Here is a 23980-nt window from a genome sequence, read left to right on the forward strand (position 1 = left end):
TCATGAGATCCTCGCGTCTGGGTGGCTTGGGTGCGAACGGATCTTCCGCCGTATGCAAACCCAACGGATCTCCACCTCCGTTGGGGGACGGCCCCGGCGAACCGTATCCCTGAGAAGACTGGAAGGATTGCTGTCCATACGACTGGTCGTAATATTGCTGTTGCGGAGGTGGAGGGCCTTGGTTGTATTGTTGCTGTTGCGGAGGTGATGTTGGTCCCTGAGTGTACTGTTGCTGTTGCGGGGGCGGATAGTTACTGGACGATGGCAAGGCCAAGAACTGTTGGTTACTGTTCGCCCCGGGTGCGACCGTGGTACCTCCGTACGAGTAGGATGGTTGTGTCGACTGTGCGCCGTAATTCGGCGGCGGCGGCGGACCCCCTTGACCCTGGTCGTAACTGGACTGCGAGTAGGCCTCGGGAGGAGCCGGCGACGGTTCCGCTCCCATATCGAGCAGATCGGCCGCGGGCGGGGCCAGGGATCCGCCTCCACTACTCCCGGCGCGTGGCCCCAGACGACGCCGTGATTCCTCCAGAGAGGCGTTAATGGCGGCTTGTAGCTCGGCGTCTTCTTGCGAAAGCGTCGAGGGCGAACGCACGGCGGGAGCGCGGGGCGGAGGAGGTCCGTATCCGCCGTCGTAGCCTCCACCGCGGGGACTGGCGCTCGAGCCTGGTCGGACACCGAGCTCGTAGACCTTGGGCATGCGGAAGAAGGATTGTCCGTCAATGAAAAAGTCGTACTGACGGAATCCGGGGTTGGCCGACATGGGAGCCGATGCGTGGCAGAGGACCTTCATGACGTGATTGCCCTTTCCGGACCAAGTGTGATCCATGAGCGACGTTCGGGTGTTGGAAAAGTGCACTTCGCGACCGTCCATGATGATTTGCCGCTTGCCGGAAGTCACGGACCAAACAATCACAATTTCGTGCTCTTCACCTCGACATTCGATCCCCGTCTTACCGTCGGCGAGCGCGGCTTGATTGGGGAAACCAAAACGCCTAGAAGAAGAAGAACAAGAGAAAGTCAGAAATGCGTCGCAAGATGCCGTTTTCGTGAGACGCTGTATCGACCACAACAACAACCACAACACCAACATGGTAATGCGGGATGATTACTACGAAAACATCCAATCCACGACACATCACGGAATCCTTCCACCAAGATTCGCACCGTCCCATACCGTAGGGGTCGGGTACGGTAGTGTACGGTACGGTACGTACCATCGAATACGCCGTTTCGTAGCGGCCACGCGTTTTCCCGCAGCTACCGCCGAAAAGTCAATCTGATAGACAGGGAACTCGACAGACATGATGTGACTTGTTTAAAAGTGTATCGCACAATGCGGAAGTAAGCAGACGATGAGGTAATGAGTGAGTGAGTGAGTGACCACACCAACACAGGACCGGTAAACGGTGGTGAGAGAGACCACGGGGAGGAGGTATCTGTCGGTCTTTGTCAAAACTACCAAAACCAGGTTTGGATCCGCGGCTGCTGGAAAGACTCGTGCCAACGAGGCACGCAGACTTTTTGTTCCACACGCACACACACACTCACGCGCACAATTCCTATATGGTACGATCTCGGTAAACCTATCTATATAAATATTTGCGCGAGCGCGCGCCCTCGCGAGAGATCCTCTCGCTATCCACGATCCGTGAGGCCGATCTCACGGTTGGTTGGTTGGCGAAGTCAGTCTCTCACAGAGGAAAGCATTGGGATTGCCATTGGTTCCACGGACGTCACGACCGCGGAGAGAGTCTCCCAAGCTCTTTGTAATACACAATTTCGAAGGAGTCATTATGTGTTGCTCGCGAGAAACAACGGATGGGATGTATGGAAGGATCTACATTGCTACGTCACCTACGAATCCGGATTCCGTTGGAACGCAAATTTGGGCCATTCCGCGAAGTGGTTCGCTATTTATGTCGGGCTCGAAAATTGGCGGAGAAACAAAGAGTGGCCTTGTTCGAGCTCGCAGCCATGTTGGACGAACACAAGGCTCGCGTTTCGAATTTCCGTCCTGACGTATCACACCAATCAAAAGAAACAGACAGTGTCCCAGCGAAATCACGAACAGACCATCATCGGTCCCCGGAGATAGGTATCCTATCCTGTCCGAACCTTACAGTTCGTTTACGTTAGGGCTCGGCCAGCCTCCTACGTGACAAGAAAACTGAGCAGCCCCCGCACTAGCCAAGCCAGCTTACTTACTACCTAGCTAGAGAGGGTCTCAATCTAACAGCAAAACCGAACACTGTCAATAACGAAACGCATCCGCTTCCCCATCGTATAGCCGTCCGTCGCACATCCACCAAATGACAGGATCCACGGCGTATCAGTCCTCCATGACGTCGGTACCTTGGCGCGGCCCTTTGCTGGCTCTCACTGCCGGTGTATCTTTGGCAGCGCCGTCCTTGCTCCAGGTCGTGTCCGAAATGTCCTGGAGCGGCCTGTTACGCGTCCTTTTGCTCTGCAGCGGTATCGCTCTCGGTCTCTCCGACGCCGCCGGTTGTTTACGACAACGGTGGGATGCGATACACGGCAAACTGGATGCGCTCGTGCTGGACGATGTTTTGAGGTTTGTATTCGATCCCGAACAAGGCGTACTGGCGACTTGTGCGGGATTCTTCTGTGGCAGTCTAGCCATGTACGGATTGCCGGTAGACCGTGCGCAACGCACCCGTCTACTCCAATCCGCACTCTGGATAGATGAGCCACTAGCCCGACACGCGTTGCTCCGACCAGGGGGTTGGAAAATACTACTACCAATTTGGACGAAGGAACAATGGCACGGCGGCAGTAATCACAACGACGTGTACACGATCGGGATTGATACACCTTCACAATCGGTCCAATACGAGTGCTCTTCCAGTGTTGCTTCGGACGATTCCTCCACATCAAAAGAAGAAGAAGTCTCGTCCGAACCAAAGTGTGCGTCACCGTCTCCACGTAAACGATCGAGTAGTCCCCACTCCACGACGACGACGACATCGCCATCATCTTCCGCACCCGAAATGCCACTGGTGGCGTTCGCGAACATTCTGCAAGAGCTGGTTCAGCAACGCTTACCGACTTGGTGCTCGTCGTCAACAATCACCGCCGGTGGCGTGACGGCGGCTACCGTATTGCTTCTGCAGTTGCGCTACAGTCCCCGCGCACGACGCGTCGCGGGCCACGCCGTGCACGGAGCCACCAGTCTCGGTCTCCTAGCCGTAATCTCCGGAGCATGCGTGACGGCCCTGCGGAACTCATCGGTCCAGCAGACGCCGACCGTGAACGTATTACTCCAAACACTGCAACGTTTGGTCGGAACGGTGGATCGGCGTTGGAAAGGAGTGGCGGCCGTGTTGGTTCTATGGTGGATGGGTAGAATACGAGACGCGCGAAGGACCACGCGACTACCAGCCGGGCGGTACTAGAGGAACCAACTTGCCAAAAGGCATGTACCGGTATCGGTACCGGTAGGCAACCGCTTGTAAAAAGTAGGGAGGCATGTATTTAATATTTGTATGTATGTACACGGAACAGTATTTACAAATTGTCGATTTCTTTAGCCGTTGTGCGAATGGGAAGGATAGTCATGCCCCGCGAATGTCCCACCACAAATCGAGACGGTGCTTCGCCGATGACGGCCAAGGCGTGGACTACCGGTTCCTCGCGAAGTCGGTAGGAATTCGTGACGATTACTTCCACCCTGGTGGCTTTGGAACCGTATTGTTCCACCGACAGTACGTAGACTCGTCCGCGGTGTGTACCCACGACGAGTTGCGATGGCGTGTACGTGCCGTTGTCGTTATACCATGTTAGCGCGGTGACGCGGGACACACCATCCGGAACAACCCACGTCGCCAATCGCCGTAGGCTCGTCGGTGTTAGCGTGGACAGCGCTAGCTCCCAAAGCTGGATGGAGCCGATGGAGTCGCGACCGGGGAACCGTTTGGCACCGGGACTTGTCGTTGTCGTTGAACGAATCGTTGCTGCCAAACAGTAGTGTAGCCATTACCTCCTCCGGCAAAGAGAAATTGCTGTTGATCGTCACAAGCCAAGGCAAAAGTGGGAGCAGGTCGCGACGGCGTACACGACTCGTCGTCGTTGTCGGTTAGACGTTCACTGACAAACGTTGCCGACGTACCATCTCGGGTGCTGTCATTCGTACCACCACTGATGGGAAAGGACCATACAACACGATGCACTTGACCTTGTTTGGTGCCAACCAGGAGTTCGTTGGGAACTCCGTCACGGCAGCAAAGCGCGGTTACGCCATCCGTCCAGTCCGGAACGCTAGGCCACGCTGTCCACGAAGGGGATGTGACCGAGATGATGCCGTAAGCGGAGGTTCTTCCCGTGTACACGAAAGCAATGCACCACCACCGCGATGGACACAATCCCATCGAGTCCCTCACCGGGAGAGATGGCGAATCCTCGCCCTATTTCCACGACCATTTGGCGGGAGCGGTGGTAGACTGAGCGATACGGTCGTGGGCATGGGCGCATCCGCAGACGGGGATGCGGAGGTTGAAGGGGGGGGATCGTGTGGGCTTGGGTACTGATCAGAATAGGTATACGGGATCGCTGCTCCGTGGATATCAATGGTATCTTCGGTCAAATCCGGGTATCCTTCCCATCGTTCAGATTGGAAACTCCGCAGGGCGCTTCTCAACACCTTCTCAGTCATAGTTTTACGGGACCGCATGGGTCCTAACCGTTGCAGCACAAAATTGCGCGGAGTACGCGCCAGAATACATCGGAGTTTGCCAGTACCACGAACGCTGATAATCCAAGTCCCCAATCTATTTCGGATATTCAACGCCTCCATAAGAAAGAATGGAGGCTTTATGTAATTTCAAATAGCCCATAAGCGTTCGCACATAGCTTTGTCTTTTTCTACGGTACCCAAATGGTGCTGCCGGCGTGTATTTGTCAAGCAATCTATGGCGACTAGACTGGAGTAACGTCCCTGCCGTTGGTACCGACGGAGTTTCCAGTGGTCAGCCGGGTACCAAAAAGGAACGAGTAGTGGGAGAGACACAGACCAAAAAGTCAGAAATATCGCGTGGATCGCTGGTTGCTGTCCCCCCCTACCTACGAACCCCTTTTCAAGGGAGAGACGTTTTGTTCAAGTCTCGCCACAATCGATGAATCACATACATAAAGATTCCATTCTTCCTTGTGTATCGCACAAACGCTTCAAATTGAAATATACCACCACCGGAGCATCAATCGTTACACTCACATTCACACACACCCAGAGGGAACAACAATATTAGGGACAAGTAGAAACATTCTGTAGTGGCATCATGAGACACAGCAATGGTCGGGGGGTTCCCGCTGAGGAAAGCGAATTGCGGACATCGCCGGTGATCAACCGGATCCGACCCCGCCGTGAAGCACAAGCCTACCGCATCGCCTATTCGTGTGAGCACGCCGCGCGCATTTTCCGGAGTACTAAACGGCGCATTCGATGGTAAGTTTAAGTCAGCATTGTTCTTGTCGTTGGGCGTGACCTCGAGTTTGGCCTAGTCGTTCCTGCACCATCGCACCATGGTGGACCCCGTCCGACATCGATTACCGATGCTTGTTCGGAGTGGGCTTGCTAATTTTCATCGACGGACACCCGTTCAATATTTTTCTGTCTTGGTTCTGTAATCGAAAACAGCTTTGTTGTTTATGTATTTTTGATAAGGTATACAGTCTTGTTGATGAATATAACAGTTGGGACATGAACTTTCCGTTTTGACCTGGGGTATCTAGACACTTCACGTGTCCTCGTGTTCTTGTGTGGGAGGGGCACAGCTTAGCCCTTCCAATCGCGCTCGGGACCCCGTCTTATACTTATAGCAGCCCTCTTCCGATGGGCCGACCATGATGGAATCACACATGGTAGTCACCGTTCGCCAAGCTTTCCACTCACCGAGTCCCGTCCTCTCCTCGCGTCACAGGTCATTCGGGCTTACCAACGTGAATGCTTTGCGAGACGGCGGTAAAGGCTTGGACTGTCGGGGGGAAGAGCACGCCGTCGAGCTGGTTTGGAGCGTTCGCAGCGGAAAGACACGGGTTTTCTGGAACGGAAGGGATATTTCGAATCTGTTTCGGGGCGGGAATCGATCCGGAATGGTCGAGTTTGCTTGGAATACTCGAACGGAGGAATCTCTGAGGATCGTCGCCCACGCGGAACCCCGTCGAGGAGTCCGGCAATACGATCTGTTGGTGGACGGAATCAGTGTTTTCAACCTGCCCAAGTTGGCCGAAATTGGACAACCTTTGTCGGCCACTTCAACCCCGTGGGAGCTTCCCTTGGACACAAGCCACGAAACCGAGTCCCGATCGCCACGGTCGTCTCCGATACCGGTGCACACGATCGACTGCATTGAATCGATCGATAGCATGGAGCACCAGACTTGGACGGATGCCGATCAGGCCAAAGCTCGGCTCGCGAGTGTTGGTCTAGCGTTACATCCAGACACTGAAGAGAGCGACGATTTGCACTCGGATTTGTACTCGCCCATCGTTAATTCGATGCGCAACCTGATCACGGCGCACCTACCACAAACGGAGGAAACCGTCTCGCGGGCGTTTACGAATGCACTGATCAAGGATAGTGATTCGTATACGAGCGAATCGTCCCTTTCGGATTCGAGTTGTCTTCACGACGCGATGCAAATTGAAGTCAACGCGCTATGGGAAGCCTTCCGGTGGGTCAGGTCCAATGCCGATCAAATCATGTTTTCGGACGGCGAGGAGTTACAGCTCGAGTACATGCGTGAGCAAATCGAAGCGGTGTTTGCCAAAGTATGTCACGAATGTTTGACACCGGGAGAAGCTTCGCGTATTCTTTTGCACGTCGGTGCCATTCTTGGTCTCAAGTTTCATCGCAATATTCTCATGGATACCATTCTCGTGGACGGCTTGTCCAATTACTGCACCGTAAACGACCTGGAAGCTGCGTTACGGCCGTTTGGCCGGATCGTTTCGATTGCCATGGTCCAGGGACATGGTTTCGGATGTTGCCGATTCGTAGACGACGGTCCGCTGCTGCGGTTACAACGGAGAGGGCTTACGTTTACGATTGCCGGAACGAAAGCGCAAGGCATGGTCATTTCTAGTCTTCACGAATTCAATACCAGCACACGTTATTCTCAAGGAGAGAACGGAGAGTTTTCCGAAGAAGAGCATTCCGACCAGCCTACAATGCAGCGGACTTCCGCTTGTTCTATCCATGGCGAAAGGAGGAATTCTTGTGGAGTACCAGTAACACCGATGTCCGAGCAAAGTGTTCGAGAAATGATTGACTTTGGGGACCAACATCAGATCGACACCTTAGACTTTCTTCGGTCGCCCGACTCGGTTACACGAATGACATTTGGTCCAGGCATCATGCCATCGAGTCTCACCGCTGCTTGTCTGGACTAGAAAATGCGACTGCATTCCATGGGCGAAATTTGTCTAGGCTCAGAGATTCTGTCTTTTTGTTTTCCCATTTGCGCTTTGAAAAGAAACCCATGTTAGATATAAACACTTACACTTAATAGATATGTGAACTACCCAAAAAAATCTTAGCTACGAAGCGAGAACTGTTCCCGTGAACTTGGTTGTGGTTCGACAACTTCTAGTTAGTCCCTCGTGAAGTTTCGGTAAGGGTGCACGGTCAGGCACGGAGGACTTGGGGTAGAGTGCTTACGCTCAAGGAAAAGAGAGGGTATGCGTTCACAAGATTTATTGGAATGCACGATTCGTTGGGGAGCAATTTACATTAGTGTCTGACTGTGAAGCATATCACGGCACGACTTGTTTGTTGGAAAAGCGAACTCTGACTTCGTTGGCGATGGTTTGCGAACCCAAAAATAAAAGGGTACCGCTTTGAATGTTCTCCTGCGTCTCTTTTGGTTTACAAACCTACAGGGTGGAACATTCGGTAATAGCCCTAGGTCGTGCCTTGTCTATATAACAACTTTGGATCTTCTGCTGAACTCATCCACGAAAGACTTCGTAGCCCCTGCAGTTTTGGAATGAGGCTATAGTCGGCGGAGAGTAGGTATCTTGTCTCTATAATGTTGGCAATACTAAAATCAGGCAAGAGGGTCCCGGAGAATGTAGCTATTTCATGTTTGGGCATAGTTAAATATATGTATTTTTGACAACATTCACTACATGGATGTGTATACGGTTCGTTAGGTCCTTTTAGTCGAGAATTTTTTTCTCGGCATCGCAGCATCTCATTTGACCCTTAAGCTGTGAGCACCGATTAATTGTCTTCAGGATCCTTCTGCTGCCTACCAAGGTACCGATTGAGCCTGGAACGAAGCGATGATTGTTCAACGTCAATCGTTTGGGATATATGCTCATCGTCAAGATTTACCTAGTTTGTCTAGCAGGATCGACAATTACGAACGAACGCGTTTGGTCTGTCAATCTACCGTGTAGGGCTTTCAGTTTTCAGGGTCGCCGTCAATATTATCAGTCTGCTTGTTTCTTTCACAAGTGTCGGGCATCCAACCAAGTACCGGTGCGCTTGTCTTCCAAGTGCTTTTCGATCACATGATTCATCCTCCTGGAAATTACCATGGCGAGGTTCCATCTTCGAAGCTTCGGTTACGATTGAAACTCAAATGAATCCAGTATGATCGAACGCAGAAGCCAAATCACAGTTATGGCTCTTTGCCTCCTTGCTCGAGTCCCTACTTTCACAGCATTTGTACGGCGGCCGACAGATTGGCGAAGAAACTGCAAGCCACAATCGTCTTCGTTCAAGTACTCTGCCGGATCGTGTCTTGGTTCTCACGGACGGACTCGACAGACGCTCCTCCTCGATACCATCGCTCCTCGGGATCCGTACGCAGCTCCGAGAGGCTCCTTTACTAACTTTTGGTACTCAGAAAAGCGGACCGACCAACAGGATGCCGACGAGAAGACTCTGCCTTGTGTGACAAGTCTCGATCGTGAGGGACGACTTCCACCAGGAGCCTATTTACAGCACGAAAAAGACTCTGCTTCTGACCCAAAGGAGACGTGCCGATTATCTGTCGCAATAGATATTGCGAGACGAAAAGCATCGGACGAGGATGTGGATCCGCAAGAAATGGTACAGTCCCTTCATCGGTATATTGATTCCGGGTTGACAACATTCGCGCTTCGAGCGGGCACAAGGGACATGCAGGCATGGGGCGAAGAGAACGTGTTTGGTCGTCTTCAGTACGACACGCCCGATTTTGTTTTGAATCAGTGCCAATTTATTGTCTCGTACTGTGCACCTGCGGCCAACACCAAGGGAGTCAGTGCGCAGTCCATTCGAAGGGATATACTGGAGTCTCTGAGCCGTATTGGAACCGATGCGCTGGACACGGTGCAAGTCCAATATCAATCAAATTCCCCTTTTCATCTGGACGTACTCGACGTTCTGGAAGACTTGAAGCGGGACGGGCTGGTTCGCTCCGTTACCGGTCGAAACTTTCCAACGCGCTTGCTGAGAGCCGCCAACGCCAACCGTTTTCGAGTCGATGCGTGTCAATTGGACATTAATCTGTTGGATCCATCTACATACGACATGGAACGCCAGCTAACGTGTGCAGATCTCAAGTCACCAATGTATGCTTCCAGTGTGCTTGCCGGAGGCTACCTCACCGATCGATACCGAGAAGTACGCTTCGAACCGGCAAAGTTTCTTCTAACACCATCGGAGCGCCATCACCGAAACACATCCTTTCGGGTTTGGTGCGATCGGCGAGAGGTTGATCAAGGAGACATGTGGAAGCACTTCCAGACAACGTTACTGTCCACGATGGTGGACCTGGCGTTGAAGTATCGAGTATCGGTTGCGTCGATTGCACTTCGATGGGCCTTGCAGCTCGATCATGTCGGCAGCGCGGTTGTGTCTTGTCGGTGGCGATCCCTAGAAGAGGACAACTTTCTCCGTAAGTCACGTCCGCAACAATTGCGCCAGATTTTTACGTTTGAACTAGATGACGAAGATATGGAACGGTTATGGGAGGCTTCCGGTCGCGCGGAAATCCCACCCAGCGATACGCCATGGGATTTTGAGGAGGAAGAAGAATTTTTGATGAAAATGGAGCGCGACAGCGGTCTCTTTCTTCCGAGTTCAAGCCACCGGACGAAAGATAGCTCCAACAACAAACAACTGTGGCTATAGATAAAGTGGTAGAATTGAAAGCATACTGTTTTGTTTCTCTATAAATTATCGCCCCAGCTCTGCAATGAAACCTTATCGGCTGGGCTCTGTTTGTAGGTTATACTTGGATTTCAGCTCGGCAACTTCCTTTTGCTTGTCGTGCAGTCTTTCTTTCAATGTCGCAATAGTGCTCTCCAGCTGCGGGAAGAGAAGGGAATATAGCACCAGCGTGCGAGTGTGAGGCTGGTTGCAGCTTCATCCAAGAACCGTCCCAAGTCAGAGTGTTGCGGCAGACCGCATTTTCGCTGTCACAAAGAGTGCTTACATTTTCTCGATTGGTCTTGACGGAGGGCAGTACTTCCTTGACGGTCCGCTCGACGAGCACCTCTCCGACCAATCGGTAAGCCCGGCGGTCGGGCTCCAACGGCTGGAGGGTTTCTTCTACGAGTTTGTGCTCGTTCCGGTCCATTTCAAGTTCGGAAATCTTATTGCCGAGACTTTGTGATTCTCTCAGAAGATCATTGTACTGATTAACCACTTGCGGTGGTGGTTGTGGGTGACTGTGAGTAGATGCCATGCTTATTGTTGTTTCTAGCAAAGTGGTGGATGATCGACACCAATTTCGAACGGAAACAAAGTGTGTTTATTGGAGGCGAAGGAATGCGAGGGCACGCATGGAAACAAAAGGGAACCAGGCCCTGGATGCGACCGTCCGTCGTCCTTGTCCGGCGTCCTTGTAGAGAGGAAGCACAAATCGTTGTAATACATAGTGGCGGGGAGTAAACCTTTAGCACATTGACCTTCTTGTATGGCGGAATGTGAAATAGGTAGGCAGATCACTGTCAAGCGTCCTAGTAGGAACGTACCTAACAGTAAACAACCATACCTTGCCAAAACTGCACGTCAGATTGTAAATGCTATAGTCCTTGCAAAGAGAAACATCACAATGGGACGAAAAAAGCGCAAGACGACCGATACGGATGCAGCCGCTGAAGAAGAGGCCGCAGCAGCGCAGCCCAACGAATTGGTGACTGCTTCGGCGACGATGCCGCTTGCGTCAACAATCAAGACACCGACTGGTACGCAAGCCTTACCTGCGGCTTCTAACTACGCGATGACGTCTCATTCCGGGGAAATTGTGCAAGAAGGTACGTGTGTGGTAACATTGACGGATTAGCGTTCCCTCGTCGTTTGAATCAAGGATTTCTCTTTCTCACTCGGTGAGAATTGCGCGCGCCTGTGTGACGCTTCAGATGTGTACGTCTCGGACGGATCAGAGGACGAGCTCGAAGATGTGGACGTCGTGTTGAGTGGGTCACGAATGGGGCTCATGCGTCGCGGATTGGTGCATCCGTCGGCGTTGCTGCAGCCGAATCGACAGTGGACGAGAAGTGACGCCGCCACGGCGGTCGCCGAAGGCGAAGCCTTCACGGAAGACGAGACACGGTTACGACAGGAGGAGGAATTGGCGAAACTAGATCCCGCCGAACGCGCGGCTCGACTACAGCAAGAAAAATTACGCAAAGAAGAGGAAGCAGTTTTAACGGAGCGACAAAAAGAGAGTGAAGAGAACGCCGGTCGTGATCCGGCCCTCTTCTCCAAGAGAACGGCCTTTGATATTCGCTTTGATCAAATTGAGGAAAAGCCTTGGGCTCGTGGCACTGGAGATTTTGCAGACTTTTTTAACTACGGTTTGGCGGAAGAAGATTGGTTGGAATACGCAGAGCAGCAAATGATGATTCGACAGGAACTCATTGACGCGAGCAAGCAAAAGAGGGCTCCGGACCCCACGATTGTTCCGGTGACGCCGAAGGCACCGGTCCTATTAAATTCCGCACTACCGCGAGCGGATGGAATTGCGGAGGGCGAGGATGCCGATAGTAATGCAGAAGTGGGGCCAGCACTAGGCCCAATCCTTATCAAGAAGGAAGATTCGTCACTTGCAGGTCCTGCAGCTGGTCCCGATGCTGAACGAGACACGGAGGACGTGGACATTGACGTGGGAAAAGGCGGTGCATGGGGAGCCGGAGCTGCCCCAGGATCATATCTGGCCCGTCTTATAGAGGAGCAAGAAAATGGTTCGGCTTCGAAAACGCCGCCTCCCCCAAGCGAAAACGCTGGTAGTTACCACGGTAGCAATTACGGCGACAATGATGCGACGGGTGGTCATTACGGACCTGCGAGTGACAACGACAAACCTCGAGGGGCGCGCTACGGGGCCCGGGAGCAGGTTCAAGCACAAAACGACTATTATGGGGAGAGTGGTGGACATTATGGTGGAGCTTATCCACCGCAATCACTGCCACCTCCGCCATCTTCTGGATTTCGTGGAGGCCGGGGTGGCCGTGGCTATAATAGCGGCGGCCGAGGTTTCGAGGGTGGGCGAGCAGGTCGAGGCGGTTGGGAAGACCGGGGAGGTGGAAGCGAATATTTGCCGAGAAAACGAAGTAGAGATTGGAGGCGTTAAAGATCAGAGTAGTCGGGGAAAACATTTCTTCTTTACCGAGTACGAGGTCAGTGGGATTTTTTTTCGTGACAACGGACTGATCACCTAATTTTTCCCTTCCAGTTAGTCATCTGTCCCGAGCTGAAATTTACTTGACTGGATGTAGACAACATGATGTATGACATCAGACTGTAGTTACAGTAAACTGTGTTTATCATTCTGCTGGATGGCTACTATCTAGCCTCTAAGAGAGCAAGAGTGCTTGGTAGTTGCGAAATCAAAGCGGCACGGTGGATCGGGGTTTCCGAGACAACCCTTGCATAAACTAACCCCGACATACCAATGTGCTGCCATCAAAAGCGCGTACACATTTTTGCTTGGAATCATTAATAAATGTATGCTATACCTAGAACAATCGTTGGCCTGTTAGTGCCCTACAAGATGCTCTTTTCCAATTGGTGATTACCAACCAGAAGTGGGAAAAGAGCTCCCGCAGTATTTCTTAGAGTAGTTATCCTTTACATGTTACTAGAACCAACGAGTGGCTTCCATAGTTGCACAGACAAAGGAAAGTAGCGACGGATGACACACGCACCGTCTGCGTCATCTGGTGACATGCCGAAGTGTCTCGTGTGCTACACACACAATTCTAACATCATGAAGAGTGTATCCCACAACGGCATCACGAGGAGGCCTTTTATCATTCCGGGAGGGTCAGTCCCCTGGATGTATACATTATAGGAGGTCAGTCCCTGAATGTATACACAATAGTCCAGTCAGTCGACGGAAAGATAGAGGGAAACAATGCGGAGAGTTCTGCTGTGAAAGAAAGAATTCCAGAATATTCTACCCCTGCTCCTTTCTTTTCCATTTAATCACCGACTCAAGTACTTTTATGAGTATGAGTGTCGGACGCCGGAACGCCGTCGTATTGATGATGCTGTGTTCGCTGTCAGCTTCTCTTGGCAGCTTTATTCATCGACCTGGAACTTTTAACGGGCGAATAGTGCAGCCTTCTCTCTCAGCATGGAGCCGACAATGTGGACCCAGGGCACGATTTGAAGGCAAAGAACTGGAGGTTACGGATTGTTGCCTCGAAAACAAAGATTACGCATCTCCAAGGGCGTGGTTGGAGCATAAACCCAACGGCGCGTATACGGTTATACGATGCGATTTCGACCAACAAAATTATCTGGGAAGCGAGTGGAAAATTTGGGGACAGGCATTTCATGAAAACCGGCTTCAGCAGTCCTACCGGGCTTTTGCCGAGTCCACCCTTATTGCTGTCGATTGCGCAGCGCTGGTAGAGGCTCTGAACGATACCTCCTCGATTCTTCTTGAGCTTCTAGCAGACGCTGGTCGTCAGCTACCGTACCTTTTAGAGAGCGATGGTTCTGCATACGTTGCAATGGTTACGATTCTTTGGCATCCTGCTGTAGAAGACGGGACAAAGATTGAGGCTCGCGGCCACATTTTTACTAGCAATGCAGTTGACAATTCCAGCATGTACAATCCAGACCCTATCAATGTGTGTATTGCACTCGCCCCGGGAAAATCGCTGCTTCTACCTCAACGAAGAGGTTCGAATCCTCTTGCCAAATTATCTACATGGTGTTCCGACCGCCAACCTTTGGAGGACAGGTTCAAAAATGCAGACATCAATGAGATATTGCTCGCCGATGCCGATGGGGATGTTGTAACTATTTTGGAAGGACTTACCAGCAACCTTTTCGCGGTTTACCCCGGCAACGTTCTTCGTACGTCTTGCCGGGACGTCCTAAATGGATACGCTCGAAGTCTAGTTCTTGACTGCGCTGGGCGAGTGGGTTTCCAGATCGATTTTGCACCTATTTGTTTGGCGGAAAGTCCTCTATGGCAGGAAGTCTTTACCACATCAGCAATCAAACTCATTGTTCCGGTGAAATCTGTATTCGTTCCGCTCTATGATCCAGATGACAACGAGAAAGTAGTGCTCAAGCCGCTTTGGAAAGACGACGAGAAAGGTCGCTCAGGAATAGATGGACCTTCGTGGACGCTGTTGTACAAAGAGATAATTAATGACGAATATCTTTTATGATGTAGCGAATTTCTTCTGCGATGCAGCGAGTATTAGTCGCTTGATGAGATTCAGTCCTGGTTTGCGTTTCCGTGACCAGAGAGTCTTCCGTGCGCCATGCAACTTTTGATTCAGCTTGCGTGGATTGGGAAGTTCGACCTTTGCGGCCATAGACAGATAACAAAAAATATTGTGCAGAGGAAGTCTCTATCTCTAGCCTTCTTGCCATTGTAAAACAGGAGCGCCTGTCGTTCCTGCCGTTCCTGCTCTGGATTCTGCAAGATTGGGGATTTCGTACGGAAAAAATACGAACCCAAAGTTAGAACCAAAATGGCATGGAAAAATTTCTGTGTTGAAAATAGAAATCGAGAAGGACGTCAATGTTTGTATTCGCCGCAGGAAAACGTGCATTGACGGGGAACAAATTAAGCAGAGTGTTCTCTGCATGTCTACACTGGAGCTATATGGTGTTAGTTTTTACGAGGTACTGGAATGCTTTATAAGACTTGGTGTCAGTCTTGGATTCGCCCTAGACTTTCTGTCATTCATTCTTTGAGATCTGCTACAGCTGCTATGTCTACTTCACTGAAACCTGCTTTCAGCTGGTGTTGCATAGCATCCATCAATGATAAAAATGACCGAGTCAAAGTGAGTCGAATAGCTAATTTCAAAGAAAATTCTAGCAGCACCGCGTTTCGCGAGAAAGATGGGCTGCAATTTGATATCACCATCAGCGCGGACTGGATGGAATTTGTCGAGCGATCCGAAAACAGGACTAACGATGTAGGCGGAGCTGGTGCATACGATACGTTACGCTGTGACCTGGTAATGGAAACTACTCCGGCCAACCGCTGGAGACTTTGGGGAACTGATTTTCACCTTGAAAGGCTCCGTCGCTCCTATGAATCCCTTATGCATCATCATAAACATGGCGGAAATTCAAATGCAGGGAGCACGGATATCGCAACGCAATTGGCATTGGACAAATCTCGCTTGGTCTTTCAGGCGCTGTTATCGGAAGCTGTGGTGTTGGATGATATACAAAGTACGCCCTCTGTTACACCACCGCATGATATCATGGTGCAGCTTGTTCGGCTTACTTGGCTATGGTCGCCGTCGCATGTGGAAGGGGACGACACCATTTTGGTCCGTGCACATGCGTGCTGTAATGCAATACCTATGCGTATACATAGCCCTGTTGAGCCCATTTCCGTAACGGTTGCAGCCGAGGCCCACGATAACGGTAAAGTACACGTCGCTGTTGACAAATCTCTGCCAAGTCGCTACACAGATCCGCAGAACAAAGTTGCTTCGTGGACTCGACTGCGAAAAAAAATGGAAGAGCCTAAGAAATACAAACCTCCTGGTATATCAGAGGTTTTACTGGTTCGTCCTAGCATGTCCAACCCCACCGAAATGGAAGTCCTAGAAGGCCTCTCAAGCAATTTCTTTGTCGTTTATAAAGACGGTACCTTACGAACAGCACAAGACGGTGTACTGAACGGTTACGTTCGACAGCTCGTTCTAAAAAGTGCCAAGAAGTTCGGCATAAAAAATGACAGCAACCCGATTCTAATGGAGGATGCAAAAAAGGGGTTTTGGAAAGAAGCTTTTATAACGTCGTCGTCGCGACTCATATTTCCCGTATCGAGGGTTATGCTTCATAGCGACGACAAGACAAAGCTCGAAGAGTACTGGACTGATCCAATGTTGACAGAGAGGGTCCATTATGTCGGTAAAAAATTAGAAAGCTCAACATGGCAAAAACTGCTGGACGAAATTTTGCGGCTTGGCGGATACCCAACTTAATGCAAATGTAAGAAAAATCCGAGTCCATAAAGGTACAACTTACCATTCCGACATGGCTTCAGCGACATCCCGAAGTGCTTTGTCCAACGTTGAACGACGAAAGGCAATTGTAGCGGTTTCTACTAAATCGTCTTGTACTTGCGCGTCCTCTTCCCGATCGTCGTCACTAATAGACATGGCCAAAGCTGTTCGGCTGCGAGGCACCCGCGCAACTCCCGTGGCAGTCAAGTTTTTGACAGTCACGACGGAGGGTAAGACACGCATGGGGTCTTTGTAATGCAGCTGAACTGACAGCGTGCATGATCCAGATAGCAAAGTAATGTGAAATGATATTCTCTCACAAGAATCGGACGGCTGAATTTCTCCCGTGACGTATATTCTGCCATCACTCGCAGCTTCGTGTTTCTTGGACAGGGATTCCAGAATCTTAACGGTATGCTTTCTCGAGGCGAAGCAGTAACACGCGCAATACAACTGATTAGCGAAGGATCTTAACCTCGGCATCAGTCGTTTGGTCTCCCATCTCGAATCGTCATTGACCGGTCCCAGCCGTACCGCACCGCCCAACGTCTCTTGTAAGATGGAGGCCAATGGTACGCATGCCGGTAACGTGTGCTGGACTACTCGAAGATACAAATCGTCGCAACCATGAACCGAAGCATCGAACACCGAAGGTTTTTGATTGAATGAGCGTTCCTTACCCGAACCCATGTACGGGTCTGCAGTCACAAGGTCGAAAAAGGCGTGATAGCAAGCTACGAAATGCCCTTCGACCGATACGTCTAACCGCAAGGCCAGGATTTCTTCATCGGCGGCACCACAAGAAAGGAAGGAAATGCCCGCCAGACGGTAGGCTGCCGCAATTTTGCGGCGCAACCGGATACGATGCATTCGTTCGGCCATTGCTCTTTCTTCCAAAACGTGATGAATCAAATTTACGGGATCTGATGAAGATCTGATGCTGGTGGTTTCCTCTTGACATTGTTCGCTCTTAGATGCTGCTGAGTCGTCTAGTCTGCGTAAATACGGACGACGCTGTGCGGCCAATGCGCGCCGTTGACGTTGTCGCAATTCGTCGCCAACTGTGAACACGTTTCGAACACGCTCGCGGTATTCCTCTACTTGTGCAGCTAGCGCTACACGACGGCGTTTGAGTGCATTTAGCTGGTCATTCTGTGCAGTTCTTTGTCTAGGTTGCTCTACGATAGATCGTAAGACGCGTGTATGGATCGAGTTGATCTCCTCCTTGTTTGCGAGCAGGGTGAACGGCAGCGACGGCCCAGTCTTCGAAGTTACTGCCTCTTGATCTTCAGGCGTCTTTCGTGATTGTTTTTCCGGACTTGCTTCTACTAAAGGAAGACCTGGAGAATGCGAAGAAGCGCGGTCGTTGTCCATGGTCATGTTGGAACATGGATGCGTATAGGTAGCTGCGTTTAAAAAATATTTGACTTACGTTAGCAGCTCTTGCAGCTAATGTAACATGAAAGACAGAGATGGCGTGAGGGACGTGTTCTTCAAACGTCGTCTGTGCTTTTCGTAACCCATATCCGGGTCCTCCAATTTACCATTTTTAATCGGTTGCTGTACTCCCACACTTACCTGCATACTAAAAGTCTTTGTCAGTGTTTCGGCATGCTACCAGGCACTTTCCCGTCTGCACCCACGGCGATTGCGCCAGCAAGCTGAAAGCATCATCGTAACCGATTGCAGACTGCTAGTTGTATTCGTTGTTTCGACCTTGTGCTAGGTACGATCTTGGTGTTTTTGAGCCGTTTTTTAATACTTTGTCGTAGACAGCTGACGGAGGTGGAGAATAGGGTGAAGTGCGTAACGGGAGACTGTCTAGAACTTGTATCGATCGCGTCGCTGGCTGCCGTTTGGGTGGCAGCAGTGGCGATGAACGCTTGAAACCATACTGTATTCGTCGACGAGGAGTGTTATTCACGAAGAGAGTTTGGGCGTAGTTCAGATCTTCTCCACTTGCTGTGGTGTCACTTTCGTCGACTGCAGTGTTCACTTCCGTTCATTTTTTGTGTGTAGCTGTTGCCTTACCTTGCTATTTGTGCCCTTCTCTAGTTTTTATTTCTAATATGGCAGAAGAAGCTCGTGGAATTTGTGTTCGTGATGTTGCGGCAACGGACTTTATCAAGTCTTACGCCGAGCACTTGAAGAACTCTGACAAGTTCGACTTGCCGGTCTGGTCGGACACCGTCAAGACGGCCGTCTTCAAAGAGTTGGCTCCGTACGGTGACGACTGGTATTACATCCGAGCAGCCTCCATTGCACGAAAGGTGTACCTACGTCCTGGAGTTGGAATCGGACAACTGCAAAAGTGGTACGGAGGAAGCTACCGTCGTGGAACACGATCTGAACATTTCCGAAAGGCTGCCTCGGGTATCATTCGTTCTGTTTTGATCCAATTGGAAGAGATGAAAGTTGTCGAAAAAGTCGGAACTGGTGGACGCAGAGTTTCGGTGGTCGGCCAACAGGATCTTGACCGAATCGCCGGAACTGTTTTCCGTGCCGCGGAAGAGGACGACGAAGAGTAAACTTTTAAGTCCAGTATAAGAAAACCACCATACACTTTACGCCAGTTAGCTTACTGCAACTATCGTTAGATTTTTGTTAATGGAATAGTGTTCAAGGTTGCGATTGAGCATTATGAAGTTTGTAAAGAGTGTTTGAGCGGCACGCCTTGCTTTTTACCGAAATCCTTGTCACTCACTGTCCAGGCGTCCAATATCCTCGCTGCTTTCTCTTATCTTGAAGCATCTCAATCTTGTTTTGAGCCTTCACCACCTGTGGGTGCACGCCCTCGAATCCAAGTTTCATCAAGATGCGAACAGATTCTTCAAAAGCCTCCAAAGCTCTGTCCTTGTTGTTGCACACTTCAAAAACCAACCCAGAGTTATACAATACTTCAGCACAGTCCAAACCTGGATCACCGTGCTTTTGCATTATGCTCAGAGCTTCTACTAGGTACTTGAGAGCACGGGAGCTATTTTTCATCTCAAACTCAACCACGCCCAACTGGTTCAATGCACGGGTTATCAGAGGGAACTCGCTCTGACCAATCTTCCGACGAATTCCTAGCTCCTGTTTGAACATACAGGTAGATTCGTGAAAGTTCTTCATTTCCTTGTTCATGAGACCCATCTCGTGCAAAATCTCGGCAATGCGCTCGACGTCACTGGTTTCGGTGCCTTCACGCACAAAAATAGGGAGGGCTTCTTTCATGCACTTAAGAGCTTTATGGATGTGACCCATTTGATGGAGGGAGTATCCGAGCTTGTAGTATGCTTCGCCGACGACGAGATGTTCCTCCCCATAGATACTCTTCTGTCCACGAAGCACACCGAGGAAAGCTATTGAGGCACGATTGTAGTCACCCGTTCCTTCATATAGCATGGCGATACGGTTCAGAATACTGATGGCTCCCTCGGAGGAAAACCCGCCAATCTCAGATTCTATCTTGTACGCCTTTTTCAATGTCTTCAAGGATTTTTCAACTTGCTCGGAGCATTCGTAAGTCGTCGCTAGGCTGATCAACGTAGAAGCTACTTCCTTGGTATTCATACCCAGCGTCGCCGCCTTGAGTTTGACAACCTCCTCGAGAATCGCAGCAGATTTGTCGAAGTCTCCTAGTGTAACATACAATGAGGCAATCTCATCCACAGCACTAGAGACTTTCGGATGGGCATCTCCCAGGGATTCACGGTATATTTTGAGGGAGCGCTTTAATTCCTTGATGGCTTGGTGGTAGTCGCCCTTTTTTCGTAAAGTATGCGCAATGCAGACGATAGAATCCGCTGCTGCAGGGTCTTTTTCTCCGCGCACCGCTTTGCGCATGACTGTGGCGAGGTAGTACGTGTTGATGGCTTCGTTGTATTCCCCAGCGTGCTCAAGGATCCTACCGAGCTTGACACGGGCATCCATTGTCTTCTTGTGGTCATCACCGAGCTTTGAACTATATATCGATACAGCGTCTCGGTAAAGCTTGAGTGATTGCTTGTGCTCACCTGACTCATCGAGATGATCACCTAGTGAAGCGCTGGCGTCGGCGACACGAGGATCGTAGCGACCGTAAGTGGATATCGATGATAACAATTCCTTGACAAGAATTTGTCGGCGCTCCTCATTGTGCACCTCCGACATCGCTTTTTTTCCTTTAGCCAAACAAAGACGATTGTCGCTCGTTCTGATAGTAGCAGTCGCCTCTGACTTGCTGGTATCGGCCAGTTTGTTTGCGACGTCGAAGGTAGGTTTTACTCTTTCGGGAAAATCTTCATTTTTTCCAAGATCGAAAGAATTGCTGGCTACCAAATCTGCAATGGACCCTTCGCCATTGGCCAAAGTAACGGATTGTACGTCAGAAAAGCCTATTCTGGTTGACACGCCCGCCGACAATTGCTCGTTTGTTGTTGTCGCACCTTCGAGGTCGTCGATAGGCTGGAAGGTTGGGTCAAGCCATCTCAAACAAGTTGGAAGATACATTTCTTGTAATTGAACCAGTTCGTGGTCTTCAACCTTCGTATCAATCTCAATGAAATCAATTCGAGCTTTCGGTTGATGGTGGTCTTCTAGCCCTTGTTTCCCTAAGGCAGTGAACCAATTCGAAATATCTAACCAGTTTGGCTCTTCTTCAACTGGCATACCAGTCTCGCCGTTATCAGATAGAACCTTCTTTTGATTTTTTATACTGGAGCTAAAATGACAGGTCTGACCAACGCCTTCGGTCAGTGGTGTTGCAACACAAGGTTGCTCACGCTCCTCCAATTCAACACTCTCAACAGGAAGGTGCTGACGCCTTTCAATAACTTTATCTACTCGTATAACAGTGGAACCATGTAGGTCATCGACCTTCCGGTCGGTCGGTTCACCTCGGACCTGGATGGTAGCTTCTCTATCCCAGAACATACTCTAAACTTGCGTACATCGATGGTGTTCAATGTGTGGTCCTTTTATGTAATGTAAATTAAGAATAGAGCGAGTGGCCAGATGCCGCCTCCACACCTTAGAAACAATGAACGCAGCAAAACTGGATACTATCGAAGCGTCCAAATGATTTAAGTAATTTTGGAGCACCATATATCCGAAATCTATCCAAAGCCGTTGAACTAGACATAATGAAAATTCAACGCAAAATTTGGGTGATCTGGTTATCGTCACCATTCGCCAAACTGATATATCGGTACTTCACACTAGTTCTGAAAGTACTCTGAGTCATAAATATCTAGATAGCTGTCTAAATAGCTTTCGAGAGGAGTCGTTTACAGTTAAGAGTCAAAATACAAATGAGTGAACGTTTTGCGACTACAATTGGTCGCAGAATTGGTTCTTTCACTTGTTCCTATGTCTCCGGGATCAAAGACGTCTCTCTACCAGAAAAATCAGTTCACAGGGTGGCTGGTAGTGAGGTGACTCGCTCTCATAATGAGGGCAATCGGCTGCACTTGGCGTGTCATAGACAATGAGAGGCTACGTTATTTACTTTGAGTTGCTCGCTTAATAAAAACGAATCTGTATCGAATTGGCAAAAATCATTTCTCTTTTTGTCAAACTAGTGCATAAAGCCGACTTGATCAAAATAGAAGCATCCTTTGTCCAGTCGTGAAGAGATGCTTTCTTACAGGCTGGCAAACCATTCAAATCGATAATTGGATAAAATCAGAAACTTTCGTTGATGGTCGTTTGATTCTTCTTTGGCAACGGAATGATGCCAAAGAGACCTGCCAGAACAAATATTCCGAGACCTCCAATGTGTTGCATGTGGTCAGCCATCCGAGTTGAAGGACCACCATTGTGGTTGTGCCAACTCAATTTTGAATGTTAGCGGACTCACATCAGCCAGAACAACTGGAAAATGGTGCGAGACTTGGGAAACTGATATCCTAAGTATCCATTCATCACGACAAATACTGACGACTGACGACATAAGCCTTCTCATAGCAAAGACATGTTCTGTGCCCGTTATCCACAGATACGAAGTGCGGACCGTCTCGGCCAAGCCGATCCCATCTTCCGCTGGGCAGCTATACTCTAGCGATCACAGTAAATGTAAGCAACATGACTTTGGTAACGAGTCATCCTTATGCTAGCGATGGCGCAGTAAATGGTGAAAAAGAAATAGATGCGAGCGTAAGCTTTTTGTAAGTGAATAACATTGTGTCTCAGGCACAAATCCTTCCGAAAAAATTGAAGTCCATACCAGCTCCTCACATATCCTCCGAACGAATGTAACTAAAGGTGCTGGCTGGTCTTCTTGCCTTGCACTTTCGGTGCTATTCCGTTCAAGACAACGCTGCTCCTGGACGATGAGGAGGTCACAAAGGCGGACGTGTGAGTACCAACGTTTTCCGTTTCTTGCAGTCCATCGCCCGAGACGAATCTTCGACTGACTATCTCTTATTCTTTACAAAGTGATCTTTGTGGCAATCATGTATCGCGACGCCCGTACGGAGAACTAGGGAGTGTGGATCGAGGGACGTGCTTATGTTGTATTTCTGTCGAATCGGCATTTGGGCCTATTTCACCAGGTTGTGGATGTGATGCCGGAAAGGTCGACGAGATAGTGCATGAGCTTAAAACACGCATGCGCCTGCGAGGAGATACGGCGCAAATTTTGCGTGCGGAAGAGACCTTACAAAGGCTGCATGATCTTGATGCTAAGCTCGTACGTGAACTTTGATAGGTCATACATATGGTTATCTCGTCTCAAAAATATACTGGAGTCCTCACGAATTTCTGTCTCCTATCATAGGATCTTATCATTGATCATTTGAACATTCCGAAGTCCATGACGATAGAAGACCGAGAAAGTAAGGCGTGATTCTAAAGTTAAACATAGCTTGTTTCTGAAAATAATCATTTTTCACTCCAGTGTTTAGGCATTCCAGACCCGAAGGCGTCTCACGGCTGAAACCAATTGCTTAAGCATCTTCCTCCGCCCGCAGCTTGGCGTTTGCGTTGGTTACACGGATGGCAAGCTGTTCGGCACGTTCCACAATTTCCCGTCTGATACGGCTGGAAACAGAATGGGCCACCGTAGCAGCATAAGTACGATTATGCATCATCAACATTTCTAATTCCGAAACATTGTTGATCACGACAGTCTTGAATCCGTGTGGGTGGACATTGCGCGTCTGTTTGTCGGACCCGTAGCCAATAGAGGGCATAGGGATTGATCCCTTGAATCGGCGCCGGACACGGCCATCAATACCCTTGGGTTTGCGCCATGAAGAGTTGGCGATGCGAAGAAACAAGTCGGACTGATGACGAGCGAATTTCTTCGTTCGCTTTTTCACAATGGTCTTTTTATTAAGAGGTGTAGGACCCGCCATTTTGCGTACAATAAAGCGCTATGCGGCCAATAGGAAAACAATGAGTGTAAGCAATCAAATACAACGTTTGAACTCGCCGCAGTTTTTCTTCCGCAAGCGGTTCACGTAGATAACTTCTGCGCATCTAGAGTCAAGGAAAGCGCTTGAAAAGAGGCAACAGCACAAGGATCCTTACCTCCTCGGAATACAAGAAGCAATCCAAAAGCTGA

At 49.9% G+C, this 23980-nt stretch overlaps 8 protein-coding genes across 8 annotated transcripts; 4 read left to right on the forward strand and 4 right to left on the reverse strand.

Moving 5' to 3' along the window:
• Positions 1-45: 45 nt before the first annotated feature.
• PHATRDRAFT_47461 (predicted protein) lies at positions 46-1442 on the reverse strand (the record flags this gene model as incomplete). The annotated part of the gene is made up of 3 exons (XM_002181747.1): positions 1218-1442; positions 646-995; positions 46-603 (listed from the first exon to the last, which is right to left on the reverse strand). Coding segments are annotated over exons 1-3 (996 nt in total), but the record flags the coding sequence as incomplete, so codon positions are not given.
• A 3715-nt stretch (positions 1443-5157) lies between these two features.
• On the forward strand, positions 5158-7407 carry PHATRDRAFT_47462 (predicted protein; the record flags this gene model as incomplete). Its single annotated transcript, XM_002181575.1, has 3 exons — positions 5158-5461; positions 5937-7204; positions 7367-7407. Exons 1-3 carry the CDS (start codon positions 5295-5297, stop codon positions 7405-7407), a joined length of 1476 nt encoding a protein of 491 aa, XP_002181611.1. The 5' UTR covers positions 5158-5294.
• A 2806-nt stretch (positions 7408-10213) lies between these two features.
• On the reverse strand, positions 10214-10697 carry PHATRDRAFT_13931 (predicted protein; the record flags this gene model as incomplete). The annotated part of the gene is made up of 2 exons (XM_002181748.1): positions 10214-10318; positions 10446-10697. The coding sequence occupies 2 exons, from the start codon at positions 10695-10697 to the stop codon at positions 10214-10216; spliced, it is 357 nt and encodes a 118-aa protein (XP_002181784.1).
• Positions 10698-11014: 317 nt separating this feature from the next.
• Positions 11015-11922, forward strand: PHATRDRAFT_47463 (predicted protein; the record flags this gene model as incomplete). The annotated part of the gene is made up of 2 exons (XM_002181576.1): positions 11015-11268; positions 11374-11922. Coding segments are annotated over exons 1-2 (750 nt in total), but the record flags the coding sequence as incomplete, so codon positions are not given.
• Positions 11923-18090: 6168 nt separating this feature from the next.
• Positions 18091-19018, forward strand: PHATRDRAFT_51066 (predicted protein). The gene is made up of 2 exons (XM_002181577.1): positions 18091-18178; positions 18508-19018. The coding sequence occupies exon 2, from the start codon at positions 18522-18524 to the stop codon at positions 18978-18980; it is 459 nt and encodes a 152-aa protein (XP_002181613.1). The 5' UTR covers positions 18091-18178; positions 18508-18521; the 3' UTR covers positions 18981-19018.
• Positions 19019-19152: 134 nt separating this feature from the next.
• Positions 19153-21372, reverse strand: PHATRDRAFT_47465 (predicted protein; the record flags this gene model as incomplete). Its single annotated transcript, XM_002181749.1, has 1 exon — positions 19153-21372. Exon 1 carries the CDS (start codon positions 21346-21348, stop codon positions 19153-19155), a length of 2196 nt encoding a protein of 731 aa, XP_002181785.1. The 5' UTR covers positions 21349-21372.
• A 1125-nt stretch (positions 21373-22497) lies between these two features.
• Positions 22498-23119, forward strand: PHATRDRAFT_37687 (predicted protein; the record flags this gene model as incomplete). The annotated part of the gene is made up of 3 exons (XM_002181578.1): positions 22498-22580; positions 22678-22770; positions 22801-23119. 3 exons carry the CDS (start codon positions 22498-22500, stop codon positions 23117-23119), a joined length of 495 nt encoding a protein of 164 aa, XP_002181614.1.
• A 122-nt stretch (positions 23120-23241) lies between these two features.
• On the reverse strand, positions 23242-23980 carry PHATRDRAFT_21659 (predicted protein). Its single transcript, XM_002181750.1, has 2 exons — positions 23947-23980; positions 23242-23789 (listed from the first exon to the last, which is right to left on the reverse strand). Exon 2 carries the CDS (start codon positions 23769-23771, stop codon positions 23361-23363), a length of 411 nt encoding a protein of 136 aa, XP_002181786.1. The 5' UTR covers positions 23772-23789; positions 23947-23980; the 3' UTR covers positions 23242-23360.

Source organism: Phaeodactylum tricornutum, chromosome 13 (assembly GCF_000150955.2).
Source record: "Phaeodactylum tricornutum CCAP 1055/1 chromosome 13, whole genome shotgun sequence".
NCBI lineage: Eukaryota > Bacillariophyta > Bacillariophyceae > Surirellales > Neidiaceae > Phaeodactylum > Phaeodactylum tricornutum.

What these genes read in the sequence shown, in the direction of transcription:
- PHATRDRAFT_21659 (XM_002181750.1), bottom strand. Translation starts at nt 23,771, where the DNA reads ATGGCGGGTCCTACACCTCTTAATAAAAAGACCATTGTGAAAAAGCGA.
- PHATRDRAFT_51066 (XM_002181577.1), top strand. Translation starts at nt 18,522, where the DNA reads ATGGCAGAAGAAGCTCGTGGAATTTGTGTTCGTGATGTTGCGGCAACG.